We start from the raw sequence: 18874 nt of genomic DNA, 5'->3' as shown, positions 1-18874 counted from the left end.
CCGGCCTGGATTTTGTTTTTTAAAACGTATGTTCTCAGAGACCCTTAAAACAGAAGCCTTTGTTTACATGGTTTGGCAAATGCCTTTAAGATGATTCCCATTGATTTCTCTGGTCTACTTACTGCCTTGTTATTTTCAGTCCTTGGACATGCCTATTCATGGGTACATTTAAGATGACTTAAAAACTACTTTCCTATAATTTATTTTCTAATTAGAAGAGTCATAGCAGATAACTAGTTTTCAATATGCCCTGGAAAAGTGCAATAGATATTTAAGAATGAGTGGATAGTCTAGATCGATAAAAATCCAGAGGTTTTGTAGGAAAATATAGGAATAGTAATTGGGGAGATATATGGAGGAAAGAAACTTTAAAAAATAAGACAAAAATGTGTTATATCAGATACTGATACTATAAAGCTACTGTAATCAAAACAATGTAGTATTGGTGCAGGAATATACATTTCTCAAACTGATGAGAATCTATAAATATACCCAAGTAAATATGAGTATGTAATATATAATAAGGAGGACATTTCAATTCAGTGGAAAATGAATGACTTCTTCAATAAGTAGTTCTGGAATAATTTTGACTTTACTTTTAGAATCGTTCATAGGTTATCTCCTAGAATACCTTTCAGATGGACTAACCTTCTACATATTAAAAATACGTATTTAAGTACAATTTTAATTACATTCAGCTATAAAGTATAGGAGAGCAAATTTGACTACCTGCATTTTAAAAATGTGTTTTAAAATAAAAAACTAACCACACTTGAGACCAAGTGAAAAATTGTTTGCCATGCATATTTCAGTCCACGTGTTAATGTCTTCGTTAATCAAAGAGCTCCTGAAAATTTGGATAACTCAGTGCAGGCATGGGCAAAGATTTTACTATTATAAAGTCATTGAAGTGACTATTAATCATATTGAAGTTAGCCTACTTGCATATTAGTCAGCAAGATGTAAGTGCAAAGATGAGATACCAGTTTTCTCTCATCAAATTGTTGAAGTTGAAAAGTAAACCCCTATGTTACTCAGGAGGAAGGAAGGAACTTTTATGTGGTGGGTATATACTTGAGAATTAAAAATAGATGTACTGTTTCACCAGCATGCTTTATTAATTTGTTCTACCTAGAGAAATAAAGTAATTGCAATGTAAAGGGACATATATACAAGGATTTTGTTTAAAGCAATTATAGCATCGTTTGAAGTAGTAAAAAATTGGTAAAGACTAGTATCAGCTCAATCTATTAGGTTATATTTATATTATGGAAGGTTAAGAAGCAATTCTTAAAAGTGCGTTTTGTATTTATTGGTCTAAAAGTATATTTGTAGTAAGTGAAAAAGGACAAAATACATAGTAATGTGAACAGCATGACAGTATTTTTAGAAAAAAAGTTCATCTGTATATAAACAAAAAAGGGGAGGATGTAATTTAACTTTAGTTTCTTCATTTGATTGAGGTTAGTGTAGGGTGAAGCTAGGTTTCTAACATTTTCCTTATAAATCTCTAAATTACTTTGCTTCTTATAATGAACATATATTTTATAATAAAAATAATATATTAAAATTCAGTAGTAAAATTAAATGAAATAAAACTGAGAGGTTTTACAATAGCACATGACAGACCCTATTCTGTGTTTTCATTGTGGTATAAAGAGTGAATGAAAGATCAAGATTTTTCCCCCAAATGGCTAAAATAGTTCCAAATATGTTTTTTGAATAATTGTTCTAGTATGCTAATGCCACCTTTATTGCCTATTTAATTCCATATTTATTTTGATCTATTTTCAAATCTTCTTTGTCCTACCTATCTATATGTAACAGGACCAAGCTTTTTTAAGTCCTATGCTGTGTAGTGTATTTTGTTACTAACTAAAAGTAGCTCCTTGATATTACATTTATTTTCAAAGTATCCTAGCTTTTTTCTGCATGTAAAACTAGCTTTGTAAACTGAAAAAGTTCTACAGAATAAATATTGAGCACCATATTCAGACTATAATAAAATATTAATTTCTAATTATTAATGTAAATGTATGCACACTTTGACTCATTCATTTATCACTAATGTTACTGTAGTTAATGTAACTATTAACGAAATTTTCCAGAATCCAGACTTTAATTTTAATAAATAACTTCCTAGTCTTGAATCTGGCAAATGGTGGAATACTAAATTTACTAGAGTTAAAGACAAAGGACTGGAGTATTATTTTTAAAATAGCACATCTTAATTAATATATGGTGTGAAGAGGATAGATGGATATAACATTATATATTGAATTATTAATGCTTATATAAAATCTATCTTGTTTCTGTTTATATATATATATATATATATAGAAAAAACCTCGCAAGATTACATTTTTACTTTTTTTTTTTTTTTGAGACAGAGTCTCGCTCTGTCGCCAGACTGGAGTGCAGTGGCTCAATCTCGGCTCACTGCAACCTCCTCCTCCTGGGTTCAAGCGATTCTCCTGCTTCAGCCTCCCGAGTAGCTGGGACTACAGGTGTGTGCCACCACACCTGGCTAACTTTTTGTCTTTTAGTAGCGATGAGGTTTCACCGTGTTAGCTAGGATAGTCTCGATCTCCAGACCTCATGATCCACCTGCCGTGGCCTACCAAAGTGCTGGGATTATGGCTCCTGGCTCATTTTTACTTTTAACCACAACTGATACAATGTGTAATGGTCACTGATTTTATTCACATTTGCTTTAATAGAGGAAATTCAGATTTGAAAAGCCTGTAGCTCAAAGCAAATGTTAGTCCATTGTAAGTTATAAAATGTAAACTACTTAAGATCCAAGAGTCATGTTAGTATAAATGAGAAAGGATTTTTATTATACATCTTAAGCTAATTTTATATGAAACAAGTAACATATTGTTTGTGGTTGTGTGTGGTACAGACAAATTTAAACATATGCTTTTGTAAATATTTGATAAAATTCAAATTATTTTTAAAACACACTAATGACATAAAAACTAAATAAATATATGTAAATTAAATTGGAATCACAACTGTTTTCTTTTACAATATTAAGACAGGGAAAAATCTGTATAAAGAAACACATACAATACTAGTTTGGATATTTTTTAATATTAGTAAGTAAAAGTCAGTGTAACAGAATATAGACCAAAAGAAAATGTAATTGAACTAGGCATCTCATTGTATAGAAATTTGAAACGCAGCAAAGCTAATCACACAGTTGCTTGATAGTATAACTGAATTTTCTAGATTTCTTGTTCAATGTGCCTTTGTATTACACTATACTATTGATATTAACAAATATGCAGATTATGAGCTATTATTAAAATATAAAAGGCTGGAACATTTGCTATCATGACCGAATTTTATAAATGCTATTAACATCTTGAATGTTGGGTAAAAAGTATAATGTAATAGACATCATGTTAAAGAAATTTGGGTTTAGTTTTTTTGAAAACTACTTTGAAAAATTAAAAATATTAAAGTAAATTATTAGAATTGATACTAATTATATTTTGAAGCTATTAATGGGTTTAAATTAATGTACTTAGAATGGAGACTTTTTTGAAAAACCTTTTTATATCCGCTGTAGAATATAATTAACACACTGTACTATGCATCACAGCAGTCTGTCAATTAAGGAATTACTCATATTCTTATCAATAAAGAGCAAACTCTCACTTTATAGTCTGACTTTTTTGTATCGAACAAATGGTCAGATATTACAGTCTAGATTTAATGGCATAAATAATCATGTGTCTTTTGGCATGGTGTAAATAATCATTAAATATAAAGTGTTTGGCATTTTATATGTAAGTTATATATGTTTGAATATATATATATATATTTTACATTAACATGGGAGATTCTTTGAATAATAATCTTCACCTTTCAATAATTTCTCAAACGTAAACATTCTCATTTGCTTGCAAGCTGTGTAGTATTCATAAATGAAATTATAGAATTCTTTCAATGCCCAATGCTTTTTTTTTTAACTCTAATGATGACTAGCTTTGACATCTTTGTTTTTGTATTTGTATTAGTGTTTAGATGTAGAAAAGTATCCTATCTCTTTGAAGCAAATTATACAAACTCTGCTACACTAAATAAAACAATATTTCATCTTTTTATTTCTCTCTTCAAATTTCTTAATAACTTACTGGAAATGAAAATCTTAAGTCTCTAAATTTCTTTTAAAATTTATTGCATTTATAATTATTTTCCCTGGATAAAGTGGGACTTTTATAATTTTAGAACATATATTCATGTTACTTAATTTTAATTGGTAACTGAAAAATTATAAAGCATTTTCTTATTTTTGCCTTTTATAGAGATGTTCATTTTCAATATTAAAGGATAAGTAGGCCAGGCACAGTGACTAATGCGTGTAATCCCATCACTTTGGGAGGCTGGGGTGGCTGGATTGCCTGTGGTCAGCAGTTCAAGAGCAGCCTGGTCAACATGGCAAAATCCCATCTTTACTTAAAAAAATACAAAAATTAGCCGGGCATGATGGTGCATGCCTGTAGTCCCAGCTACTCAGGAGGCTGAGGCAGTAGAATCTCTTAGACCTGGGAGGTGGAGGTTGCAGTGAGCCAAGATCTCGCCACTGCACTCCAGCCTGGGTGACAGAGCCAGACTCTGTGTAAAAAGAAGATGATAAGTAGTAATCAGTAGTTCAGTTCCTAGTATTATATATGTAGTTGACTACATGCTTACAGCCAAAAGGGATTGATTAGATATGATCTCTGACCTTAATAAAACAAAAAATAAGACATGTCATAAAAAATATAAGACTATCACGAATATATATTAACAAACACAATCATCAAAATTCTGTTTTACGAAGTGCTTTCTGGCATTATGCTTCCAATTGGAAAAAAGCTGAAGTATTGATAAAGGTCTTTAAAAGAAATGTTATCTGATATAAAGTATGAAAAGAATGGGTTTTGATACAGATGAAAGTTTTATTTCATTTAGCTGGAACAATATAGAGGCAACAATATTGATTCTTCATTCCTATCTGGTGCTTACCAAAACCGTTTTCACATATTTGATGAATAATGAATTGAATACATGTACACACATAGACTAAGTTATTTTGACTAACTCATGGGGAAAATTGTAAGTTCGCAAGTTCATAAAATAAGGCAGGGAGGATAGGATGCAGAAAATAGGAGTAATAGAAGTGACTTAAAATTTATATAGGTTCTATATAAAAAATTACATCACCATTTATATGCCCTTATGTCATTGATTTTTTATGGTTTAGTAGATTGGTGATTTTCTCTACATACTTTGTTGCTTCTTTCTTTCTATATTTCTTGTTCTACTTCCGAACATGAGTTTTATTTAATAAATACTAAAATCTTAAACTCATAGTATTAACATTTAACAAAATCTTTTTAGGAACAGAAATCCTAAAGGGATAGAGTGGGGACCTAAGTTCATTGAATCTATTCTATAGTAGTAATGGAATAGGCATGTTATCCATGCAAAGTTAAAAAAATACATAATATAAATATGTCTGACAAAGAAAGAATTTTGATCTTCATGTCTCAAGTGATGAAACCGAGGCTTAGAGATGTGACATTTCCCCAGTCATATTGCTTGTGCATGGTATAAGCAGAATTCAAATTCAGTTGATGATTGCAAAGTTCATGTGTTTGTGTGTGTGTGTGTGTGCCTGCTTGCTTGTATATGCCTGTGTTTTCGTTCCAGTTAAATGTCTCAGGATCAATAAAAACTTTATCTTCTATAAGAATGATTATTAATTTTCTTACATGTAAGGCTTCAACGAGGCTTACTGAACTAAATGTATAGTTCTAAAAATGAATCATATTGTATAAAACTGATCTAAAATGTAGTATATCTAAATATGAAAAGATAATTTTTCAGAATAAAACTAGTCAAACCTGTTCGTCTATCTCCTTTTTTTTTTTTTCTATAAGAGTATGAGTACGATGAGGGCAGGAATTTTCATGTGTTCTGTTCACGATACATCTACATTCTCCTTTGCCAAATATCTGAGGACCCACAGGTTGTTCATTGAGGGATGGTGATAGCTTGACAGAAAGAGTGTTCTGTGTGCATGTACTTTCTGTGTGTGGTGCTAGAGACATTTTCTATTCAATTAATGTACATCAGTACATTCACCATTACAGCTTGAGCCAGAAATAAAAGTAATGTTAATTCACCCTTCTCACACATGCAAACTTCTTGAAGTTTAGCCCAAGTATTTTTTTAAATGCAGCAGATTGGAGTTTATCTTGGAAGGGTGCTTCCATCTGTGAAAACTGTCATTGGAAGAAGGAAGAACACTTTAAAATAAATCCACCAGCTGTATTGATAATCTTGTAGTGATATGAAGACTTGAATATGATAGGACTATTTGTTAAATTAGTTATACCATATGACAGGGTAGCGGCTTGTGAGTTTTCCATTTCTTGATAATGACTTTAGAAATCATTAAATTGTGGAGGAATGACACTAATGCAGTTTCATGCTATAATTTTAAAATAAAAAGCAAAGTATAGAAGTTAAATTATTTTAAAATTAACTCACCTAATTGGCACATGTTGTGCTTGTGAACATGCTTTAAAAACCCCAAAGACTAATAGAAAATTCAACACCTGCAAATTGTGGGTAAATTAGTGGGCCAAAGAACATTTAATGCCTAATGTGTTGATTTGAAAACAACAAACATTTCAAATATTATTTTTGTCTTTAGATTTTTGTTAGAAGGATTGAAAGTCCTAATGTTTTGTACATAAAATATCTCTATGCACAAAAAAATCAGATACGTCTTTTGTATCCCTCCTGACGTAGCCCTGTACATTTTTCTTCACATAATGGAACACTGAAATGCTTGTGACTGATTGAATAACATGAACCAGTTGAAGTAGTGTGTATTTTCTAGAAGGAGACTGCTGGGGTGTCTATAAAGTACCCTTCTAAATTTAAATTTTCTAGTCTTTACTTTTAAAAAGAATGAAGAGCTCACAGAATAGAAATCAAACCTCTCATGTAGAAGGAGGACTCAAGAAATCTTCCCACTTGCTATGAGAGAAAAAAATTGAAATTGATCTTGACATTCTCTGTGGGAAGAGTTGAGGAGGTGTTCCCCTTCTAATAGGTTTCTGAGTGTCTTTGGCTCTGAGTACTAAGATCCCTAAACAGTGGAGTTATCTACCATTTCTTCAAAGTTATGTCTAATAGAATGATTGCAAAGGTGACTTCTGAATCATTGCTTAATGTTGGTTCAACCCATTTTCAAAATCATGCTTCTTTATTCTATGATACATGCCTATGCTTTCCTCTTTCTGGGCACCATTGTGTAATCTCTCTCAGGCTCCCTACCTTTCCCCTTCCTTTCTGAGAATTTCCACATCATCTATTCAGTATTTTTCCTTGTTAGTTTCTTAATACTGGAACCCTTCTATTAAAAAGCTTTAATTAAATACTAATCCCTCAGCTTGCCAGTCAGAATCCTCCATAATTTAGTTCGTGCATATTTTTCAAATACATCTTCTAATAATCTTTCCCAAGTGAGTGAATTACCTCAGCCAAATTGCCAAGTCATTACACCAAGCCCTATTGTGAACTTTCTTGAATATTTACTCATATCAATCAAGAATGATGTGGCTATAATTCTCTCTCATCTTAGACAAGTCACATGCAGAATCATTGTGACTGTCACCCACTTAAAGCTGATGCTGGACATCTTAGCTGAAATGACTTCTTACTCTGATGCTAAAGCATCTTGATATCAGGAAGCATGTACATGTTTTTTCAAAAGAAATAAACATATACATAATGCTTTGTATTTAGAAGACATTCAATAAATCCTTACTAACTTAAAACAATTTTTTAACCTCCTACAAATTTTATTTTGGTGAAAAGGTTATACTTAAGAGTCATGAGAGTGTTAAGAATTATTAGACAATTTCATGGCAGTAGTAGATCTGGCACTCGTAGTTTGACAGGTACAGAAAAATCATGAGCCATAAGTATAATTTTAAATATTTGTTACAATTTTTCAAATGTGTCTCTTTTTCATCTTGTGATATCGTTTTGTGTGCAATCTTGAAACCAATTTGGGGCTCATGAAACAATATTCTTGTGGAAAGATACTTAAGTGTTTAATTGGATTATGTTTTTTTCCTGTGCTTCTTTACCCTAAGTATCCTTAAAAGTGGTCTACCAATTGCAGATCACGTTTTTTTGTTTTTTTTTTTTTTTTTGCATTATACTGTTTTTATATTACAAAGACCCTTCTAATTATACAATGGGAATTTTGAGTCATGGAGGCAGTCAACAAATATTTGTTAATGAATCACATCAAGTGTTTCTGTGTCATATAAGAGGAGGAAAGAATACTGAAAGTGACTTTGAGATTATTTCTAACAGTGATGACCTGCTCAGTTGCTTTTACTAAGTGAAGAGATCAGTGGGCTTCAGCAGGAACTAAGTATGTTTGCTTAGGAATAGACTGATTAATTCTAAGTTAGTAATTGCTCATTTTCATTATTATTAAGTAAAATTATCCAAAACCAGAAAGTAACATCAAGGAGATGCCTGTGTCTTTTTATTATCATACTAAAGTATTGTTTAAATACAAGGGAACAACTAAGTACTATTTAGTTTTCTAGCAGAAAGAACCATTGGCTCACTTCTCTATTCTTTGTTAAAAATTCAACCTATGAATGTACATGTTAACTAGTAGATTTATGTCAAGTAGAGGTACAATTTCTATTCAGAAGAAAAATGACTCCAAAAGTTATGTTTTATTGCCCTACAGGTCATTGCCCAGTTTTGTGTATAATCTAGCTATTTCATGCAATTATTCCTTTATTAAATTGAGTATATAATTCCCACTCCTTTAAATGCATGATTTAAAACATAGCAGCTTTTAGGAGATATATTCACTTCCCATATATTTGTTCATGTAAGTGAAATTGATAATTCACTGATGTCTAGTATGTTTGCAGTTTCAACCATCACTACAGTCAATTTGAGAACAATTTTATCACCCCTAAAAATACTTATTAGCAGTTATTGTCCATTCCCTCTCAGACCCCCAGATCTATTATTTACTTTTAGTTCATTTTTGCATTTGGTGTGAGATAGGATCAAGCTTCATTCTTTTGCCTGTGGATATTCAGATATTCCAGCACCATTTCTTGAAATGAATATTCTTTCCCATGAATTGTATTATATCCCTTTTCAAAAATAATTAAACACAAATGTGAAGGCTTTTATCTGGACTCATACTTATATCACATTGATCTACATGTTTATCCTCATGTCAGTACCATACTATCTTGGTTATGTTAGCTTTGCAGTAATTTTTGAAATCAGGAAGTGTTAGTCCTCTAGCTTCATTCTTATTTTTCAGTTTAGCTAGTCTGGATCCTTTGGATTTTCATATGAATTTTAAGATCAGCTTGTCAATTTTTGCAAAATCAGCAGGGATTTTAGTAGGGATTGTATTGAATTTTTAGATAAATTTGGATAGTGTAACTATCCCAATAATTAGTCTTTTGGCCCATGATCAGGGGATGTATTTTCATTTATTTAGGTATTATTTAGTTCCTTTCAACAATTTTCTATAATTTTCAGAGTATAAATTTGATACTTTTTACAGTTTTTAATACATATAGTTCTGAATAATTTATTTTGTTTGTTGCAGTTGTAAATGGAATTGTCTTAATTTATTTTTCATTTGTTCCTTACTAACACATTGAAATACAATTAATTTGCATCTTAATCTTGTATCCTGTAAGTTTGCTGTACTTTTATTACTTCTCATAGTATTTTAGTGGATTAGTTAGGGTTTTGTATATACAAGATCATTTTACATGGAAATAGAAATAGTTTTTCCCTTTCCAATCTGGATAACTTCTCTCTCTCTCTCTCAATCAATCTTTCTCTTTCTCTCTCTTTCCCTCCCTCCCTTCCTCCCTTCCTTCTTCCCTACCTCTCTTTCTCTTCTTCTCAGTCTCCATCCCTCCCCAGTGTGTCACTTCCTCCTTCCTTTTATGCCTAATTATGTATTAAAAATTTGAAGTGCTATGGTGAATAGAAGTTGTAAAAGTTAGTGTGATGGCTGATTTTAGGTGTCTGATTGATTGAACCTTTGTGTGCCGAAGTATTTTGGTGAAATTTTATCCTGAATGTTTCTGTGAGAGTGTTTTTGAATTAGATTGACATTTAAATCAGGTTTTTAAAGCAGATAGCCTTCGCAAGTGTGGGTGAGCCTCATCTAATCAGTTAAAGGACTGAATAAAACAAAAAGGCTATCCTGAAAAATACAGAATTCTTCCTGTCTGACTACCTTTGAAGTGAAACATTGGCTTTCTCCCCTACTCTTGGACTAGAACTAAAATTAAAACTTAACTGGTTCTGAGGCCTTCCAACTGAGACTTGAACTAAAACATTCGCTCTTCTGTGTCTCCAGCTGGCAGACTCAAATTGCAGATCTTAGAAATTTGCAGGTTCCTAATTGTGTACCAGTTTCCTATAATAAATCTCGTGTTTTATACACACACACACACATATATGTATACACACACACACACACACACACACACACACACACACACACACACCACATGCATCCTATTCGTTCTGTGTCTCTGGGGAACTTTGACTCCTTGACCAATACAGTAAACGTTCTTGTCTTGATCTTGGAGGAAAGCATTCAGTTTTCACTGTAAAGTGAGATGTTAACTGTGGGTTTTTGTAGAGGCCTTTTATTAAGGTGAAGAAGTTTCTTTCCATTTGTAGTTGGTTGAGAGCTTTTGTCATGAGGGATGTTGAATTTGTCAAGTGCCCTTTTTGCATCTTTTAATATGATTGTGTGATTTTTTTGTCTTTTATTCTACTGATATGGTATATTTTGATGTAAACCAACCTTGCATTCCTGAGATAAATCCCTCTTGTATGTTCTAAAGTATTTGTGAGAAATTAGCATAAATTGTTATTATGTGTTTTATAGAATCCACCAATTAAGCCATGGCAGCCTCAAATGCCCTTGACTCAGATTTTACTGTCTTTATTCTTTATTTGTTAATGAGGTAAATATAATCTTTCACACATTTTTCTTCTGTGTGTATAAGATATTTCTGCGTTGACTTTTGGATATTATACTTTGACAGTTTAATGATTTATTATTAACTTCTTTTAGAGACACTACCAAAGACTGACAAACATGGTGGAAAATCTGATACAATTTGGGGGAAGAAACAGATCCTAATATCTTGATTAAAAGAAATAGACTTTTAACTTATTAAGCTTTTCATTATGTAATAAATGAAAATAATAATTAATTACATAAGAACTACGTAATAAAAACTACTTAATATAAAGTGTAATGAATCTAATGGACTAGCTATGTGTCCTCCAGTTTATATTGAAAAGAACTTTTGTATGTGTATGAATGTGTGTGTGTGTGTGTGTGTGTGTGTTTACATCAAGATATAGACCATAGCTGAGTAAGATCACTGTAACTATATTCTGTAATCTGTTGCACCATGAACAGTATGCTTTAGTATGAATCCTGCCTCTGCCACTTACCTGCTTTATGATCCTTTGCTTGCCAATTATTTACCCTTTATATTTCAGTTTTATTACTCGTGAATTTAATTTCATACCACATTCTTACTAGATATTCAGAAAATATATGTAGAAGAACCATTCTTACATGGCAGACATAACTGTTCATTGCTGAAGGTACACTGAACAACACAAATACTGTTAAACCACCACAAATGCTGTGAAAGCTTTTATTTTAAAATGTTTATTTAGTTCTAAAATATCAGTTTGATTCTTTTCAAACCGATTCCAGTATTCTGGTGCTATTTTTAATTGTTTTTTTTTTTGTCTTTTCCTGAATTTTCATCAAGGTTATTTTTAAAAGTCTTTTTTTTTTTTTTTGACTTAAATTTCTGGATTACCTAGGAGTTTGCTTCTTTTATGTATTGTTTTCTTATTATTATCAGGCATTGGTCCTGTCTCTTCTTGCATCTAGGAATTTTTGATCAAGCAATGGGCATCGTATGTAGTGAGAGATGATAACAGTAAATAAAATAATTGGCGATAAGAGTAAATAAAAGTCTTTCAAAGTGCTGGGGATATATTAAAGAGTCATTAAATAGTAAATGTCATTGTTACTTTTTGTTATCATCAGTATTCTGTAATCACAAGGAATTTGTACTTATGTCTGAGGCTTTTCATGGAAGCAATGTCTGTGCTTTCAAAGACCTTCAAAATTATTATAAATAAAAGCCAAAGGAAAAATAAATGCAGTATGTGTATATTTTTCAGTGTATTCTATCAACTCTATTCTTAAAATGTATTTTAGAACAGTTTTAGATTTATGGACAAATTGTGACGGTAGTACAGAGAGTTTCCATACGCACTCATAATTACCCCTATTATTAACACCCTACATTAGTGTGGTATATTTGTTGCATTTAATGAAATAATATTGATACATTCCTAGTTTATTCAGGTGTTCTTAATTTTTACATTTTTTTCTGTTCCAGGATATCATAAAAATCACCGCTGTACATTTATTTGTCATGTGTCCTTAGGCTTCTCTTGTCTGTTAAAATTTGCCAGACTTTTCTTGTTTTTGATATACTTGATAGTTTTCAAGAGTACTGGTCAGATGCAATTCTTCCTTTTGATTAGAGGCAAACGTTCTCCCAGATATTCAGCTTATTATTCATTCTTTTTTCAGGAAATAATATGTTCCAAAATAATGAAAGCTCTGGCTGCTTTTAATTTAGTTAAATGGAGGATAACCTGAGTACAACTATTTTTGTTGTTGTTTTAAAGTTTAGGTTTTGAGTTTCTTCAAACAATGCTATCTAATTTACATTTGTTAAAAAATGAGATGAATAATTTGTGACAAGATACAGTTAGATAACTTATAAATGTAAACTATTTACAGAACATTTGTATTTTAAACTTCAGTTTTCCAAAATAGATTATTCATTTATCAACGTACTGTGCATTGAATATTCCTATGTGTCAAATACTCAGCTAAGTTTTAATTGAGGGTTCCTGATAGTGGTAGTGAAACCTATACATCTTTTTTTTTTTTTTTTTGAGACAGAGTCTCGCTCAGTCGCCCAGGCTGGAGTGCAGTGGCCCGATCTCAGCTCACTGCAAGCTCCGCCTCCCGGGTTTACGCCATTCTCCTGCCACAGCCTCCCGAGTAGCTGGGACTACAGGCACCCGCCACCTCGCCCGGCTAGTTTTTTGTATTTTTTAGTAGAGACGGGGTTTCACCATCTTAGCCAGGATGGTCTCGATCTCCTGACCTCGTGATCCACCCGTCTCGGCCTCCCAAAGTGCTGGGATTACAGGCTTGAGCCGCCGCGCCCGGCCGAAACCTATACATCTTATACACATCATTCTCTTCGATCTGATTACCTAGTAAAAGAAATAATGTTTGTCATAATTTGGCTGTTTAAAGTATATTTTTAAGTAGTAAAATTTTATTTTGTATCAATTTTGCAGAACTATTATGGAGCTGCTAAGATGATTTTTTCTGACAACCCACTTGGTCTGACTTGTGGAATGGTATGTCCAACCTCTGATCTTTGTGTAGGTGGATGCAATTTATATGCCACTGAAGAGGGACCCATTAATATTGGTGGATTGCAGCAATTTGCTACTGAGGTATGTATGATATACACATGACATCCCCCCACTACCATCACCATGCACAAGTATCTTAAAATAACTTTAATCCTTGGTGCTCTGTTGATACCCAACATTTTTAGTGTGACACACAGCTCAAGTATGTTTTGTACAACAAACTTTATTTTTGTTCAGCAGCTTGGCTACAAAAATGAAGTTTATAAAACCATATGTCAAATTAGTTGCAATCCCAGCAGGTTATTAAAATACTTTCAGTGAAATTATATAAATTAGATGATCCGAAAATAGAACTTATTCATTAACTTTATATGGAAGTATGGCAAGGAGACCCTCTTATGAAAAGTCGATCTTCCTTAATGGATTATTTTCCCCTAAACTCTCCTTAATCTTTAAAGCTTGAAATACTGCATATTTTGTTGCTTTCTTTGAGAAATAAAGGTTAGAGAATTTTCAAAAACCCTGAAACAGAGTAACGTTATTTAGCAACATTAATAATGTCATTAGATTTTGTGAACTTATAGATTGGAAGCAGGTCTTTTATTTGGACAAAAAATGTATAATGAAATAAAATGAAAGCACTTTTTTTCTATGTATCCCATAGACTTTGATCCTGGCTTTCTCTTTAATGAATCATTTGTAAAGGGCTTTGATTCTCCAGACATTCTTGGGCTCTCTGAGGTCTCCTATTTGGAGTCAACAGGCAGGTTAATTCCCATGTATCATTTAAATGATCAGCTTATATGAAGGATATTGTAAGATTTTATAATCTTTGGGGACTAGTTGGCTAGAAAGTCAAATTAAATGCCTGTCAACACTAGATTTTTAGTTAATGACTTACCGATCTGGTTTTGTCAATGTAAACACAATGTGTTCTTTCATTTTAGGACCCTTCCCATAATATTCCTCAAGCTTAAGTCTCACTTTGCTTTTAGTAATAAATCAGGGTTATTCCCTTCGTGCTTTCTGACAGGTTAATTCTAAAGAAGAGCTCCTGGGAATAAGAAAATAGAAACAATTTGAGGTTGTGAATTGTTGCAATAAATTCTGGGATTTAATTTCTTTTCTTACCAAATTCACAATTGCATTAGGCTTACCTGACCAGTACGAAGTATGATCTTTACAACCTGTGAAAATCCTTAGTTGATGGAGAAGATTCACTTGAATTCCTCCTGATCTTTCTTTGGGGACCCATTGCCTCTTCATTAAACCAGGGCAGGGGCAAGCTTTCACAGGATGTAGTAAGTGAACGGTCATCAACTAACACAGCATTTTAAAACAAAATGAATTAAAATGATATCATTAGTTTGTTATTGATCTGGTCATGAGAATATATGTGTGTGTGTGTGTGTGTGTGTGTGAGAGAGAGAGAGAGAGAGAGCCAGAGAGAGAGAGAGAGAAACATTATTCCATTCCTCTGGAAACTCCCACATGGTTTTAATTCTTTTCTCTGGGAACACTATCCCTCTGGGAACCCTTACTTGGTTCTACCACTCATTCCCAGAGCGGAGTCTATTTAAGACCGAGACATGTGCCCTCAGTACAGAATTTATTAGAAACTCAGTAAAATTTGAGAGTTGTCCTACTTAGGTCTTGCCATAAGTATCATCTAATGAAGAGTTATGCACAGATTAGTACTGCGATAGATGCATTTTAAGTGCATCGAGGAATTTAGGATAGGAATGTGTCTGCCTATTTAATTCTAGTTATACTTTGTATAACTGTGATTTCAGTATCAAATTATAAATAAAAAATGTCCTTGTGGGAACTACTGAGAAAAGCTTTTTGTCCTTTTGGGGTTGGGCGATTAGGGTACCTGGTTTTAGAAAGTCCTGTATTCCCTAGTTCAGTGTGTGGTTTACTTAAATTTACCCAGCTCTCAAAGTTGTTAGAAAGGTAAAAAAACAACAACACGAGTAACTCCTTTTTCACTAATATTCATGGAAAAAAGTACAAAGTACACGATGTTATTTCAAACTACTAAACTATTGACATGAGTATTTAAGTTGAAGTACAACATGATGCAAATAATTTTATGTTTTGATTGTTTGATAAAACAATGATTGATTTTTGACCTTTAAAGAAATACAAATCTGTTTTTTCAACCAAATTAAGCAAAGGTTAGGAAAGCAGATTAAAACAGTATGGTATTTTTCAAAATTGTTTTTCCTGTGACTTTATAAGTGATTTTTAAAATACCAACTCAGTAGTCTGTCATTATTGGTTAGGTACCTACCTTATTCTTCTCCAGCTGAACATGAGCACGTGATTTTGAGGAAAAGGACTACATCACATGATGCATATAGCCTGCCATAGAATCAGGAGGCCAGCTGCTTTTTTTTTTTTCTTTCTTTGCGGGGTTGGGGGTGGATCCTGTTTTGTCATTACTATTCAACTTTTTGCTGTTTCCACATTTGCAGTGTGAAAAAGCAACCTTCCTTCACACACTGGTGTGTTCATGCAATAAACAGGCTACCGGGGTGATAGTGACTCACTCTGGGAGGCACTTTTTTCCCCTAGTACTATTTTAATCCTATCATAACATTGTTTCAATAAAATAACTTGGAAATAATAGTTTGGTATAGATTTTATCAATCTCATGATGATTTTTGAATTTCTCTGCACAAATATAACCCTTGAAAATTTTATTTTGAAAATTATTTGTGTATTTATTGGAATTTTGAAAGAATCATGTATTATTTACATTTAATAGACCACCTAGACTCTCATTGCCTCTGAAATTTAATTCATGAATTGTTGGCAAAGCAGAAGGAAATCAGAATGCATCTTTCTACCCATTGCTTAAAATTTGAAAAAAAAATTTACATAGAAAATTAGCTGCATGTCAGTCAGTTCTCTTCTGCTGATTAAAAAGTTATGGAGGCAATTTAGAAATATTAAAATAAAAAAATTCTAATTTTCCAGAATTTCTGTGTCAAAATGAATGAGAGCTGGAAAATTTATACTTAAAATTACCACCTCAATACTGAATTTTTAGGAGTATACTGGGTTATGATATTGGCATCTAAATATAGAATTTATTTCACAAAAACATTTTATAAGATTTTTCTAATATCTATGAAATATACCTTTTTATGGTATATACCTCTTAGCACTTTTATTTAGATTTTATACTTTTATTGTACTAATGTCCAGAATCTACAAGAAACTCAAACAAATCAGAAGAAAAAAAAAATCCCATCAAAAAGTTAAGCTAAGGACATGAATAGAGAATTTTCAGAAGAAGATATACAAATGGCCACCAAAAATGTGAAAAAATACTCAACATCACCAATCATCAGGGAAATGCAAATTAAAACCAGAATACAATACCACCTTACTCCTGTAAGAACGGTCATAATTTAAAAATCAAAAAATAATAGATGTTGGCATGGATGTGTTGAAAAGGGAATAATTTCACACTGCTGGTGGGAATGCAAACTAGTACAACCACTATGGAAAACAGTGTGAAAATTTCTTAAAGAGCTAAAAGTTGATCTACCATTTGATCCAGCAATCATACTACTGGGTATCTACCCAGAGGAAAAGAAGTCATTATATGAAAACGATACTTGATCACATATTTATAGAAGCATAATTCACAATTGCAAAAATATGAAACCTACCCAAATACACATCAGTCAATGATTGAATAATGAAAATGTTATACACACACACACCATGGAATACTACTCAGCCATAAAAAGGAACAAAATAATGGCATTTGCTGCAACCTAGATGGAGTTGGAGACCATTTTTCTAAGTGAAGTAACTCAGGAATGGAAGCCAAATATCATATGTTCTCATTCATAAGTGGAAGCTAACTTGTGAGGACACAAAAGCATAAGAATGATACAATAGACTTTGTGGACTTAGGGGGAAGAGAAATGGTGGGTGGCAGGATGAGGGATGAGACTACACATTGGGTACAGTGTACACTACTTGGGTGATGGGTGCACCAAATTCTCAGAAATCACTACTGAAGAGCTTATTGGTGTAACAAAAAAAAATCACCTGTTACCCCAAAACTATTGAAATATTTTTAAATGTAAGAAATTTCTGCTTTTTTAAGCCAAAAAAAGAGAATGGAACTGGCATGCAATTCTAGATGAAATCAGGTGACTCATTCAGAAAAGAGTTATCTTTAGATTTTCCTTTTTTATGTTTAAAAAAATGTTTTTTTTTATTTTACCTTTTTTCTCTCAACAGGTTTCTAAACTATCACCTCTCATTTGACTTTACTCAATACTTGTCATATCAGCATATACTATTTGCAGTAATGCAATAATTACTTTGAAATATACAATAAATGATTACAGTTACACTGTTGTGCTACTTAACAGTAGATCTTATTCTATCTAAGTGTATTTTTGTAACCGTTAACTATCTGGAATTAAATTAGATTTTTCATTAACACAAAGAAATGACAAATGCTTGAAGTGTTGGCTATCCCAGTTACCCTGACTTGATCATTACACATTGTATGCATCTGTCAAAATTTCACATGTACACCATACACATTTGCAACTAGAATGTATTCATAATAACTAAAAATAAAAAATAAAAAATTGAAGAATTTTTTTCATGTAATTGATAAAATGTACTTTGTTTTATTTGCTTTAGATTGAACATATATTATAGATAAAGTGCTAAAGGCCATGATATTCTCTTCCCAAGTCAAGAATTCTGATTAATTGATGAATCTGATCTATGTTTTATGTTTCCTAAGAAATTGTAGTTGCACAAATAATGTGGAATTCTCAAATGAATGTTGAAGTTTAGAAACTTTCTCGTCTGTTTATTGACAATTCATCTTCCTCATCTTTTTAAAAAAAAATTTATTCTTTGAACATTGTGTGGTATATGTGGTGATGGAGGGATCTATTGATATAACACACTCACCCTAGATTCTCTACAGAAAGCCAGTTAATTCAGTTCCATTTATTGTGTAGTTTATTGTTTCCAGACTAATTTGTAATAACTCTAATTTTATATAGTAAGATAGTATGTGTGAATTTGTCTGCTTTTGTTTTTTTTGACGTGGTTCGGAGCTCTTTGTTTTTTTTTTACATTGATCTATTTATGCATCCGTTCACTGATACAAAATGTATTAATTGCTACAGTTTTATATTTTTATATATGATGGGGTGTTTTATTCTTGATTTACCATTTTTATAATTTTGTTAACTATTCTTATGCTTTAATAACATGAAAATGG

At 32.1% G+C, this 18874-nt stretch overlaps 1 protein-coding gene across 3 annotated transcripts in view; it reads left to right on the top strand.

The window, feature by feature from the left end:
* Positions 1–18874, top strand: part of DPYD (dihydropyrimidine dehydrogenase) — an 861792-nt gene that overhangs the window by 204829 nt on the left and 638089 nt on the right. Inside the window, exons 5-6 of one of the 3 annotated variants that reach the window (XR_001003717.1) lie at positions 13516–13677; positions 14261–14363. Coding sequence is in view for 2 of the 3 variants with exons in the window: in XM_011959404.1 (XP_011814794.1) it covers positions 13516–13677; positions 14261–14299 (201 nt within the window). In the remaining variant the exon portion in view is untranslated. Of the gene's footprint in view, positions 1–13515; positions 13678–14260; positions 15432–18874 lie in introns of those variants that run through there. The other 2 variants (XM_011959404.1, XM_011959403.1) reach the window with 2 other exon arrangements.

The sequence above is a fragment of the Colobus angolensis genome, unplaced genomic scaffold (genome assembly GCF_000951035.1).
Source record: "Colobus angolensis palliatus isolate OR3802 unplaced genomic scaffold, Cang.pa_1.0 Scaffold491, whole genome shotgun sequence".
Classification (NCBI taxonomy): Eukaryota; Metazoa; Chordata; class Mammalia; order Primates; family Cercopithecidae; genus Colobus; species Colobus angolensis.
The sequence above is the reverse complement of the archived record's forward strand: the minus strand, read 5'-3'. Positions and strand labels throughout refer to the sequence as shown.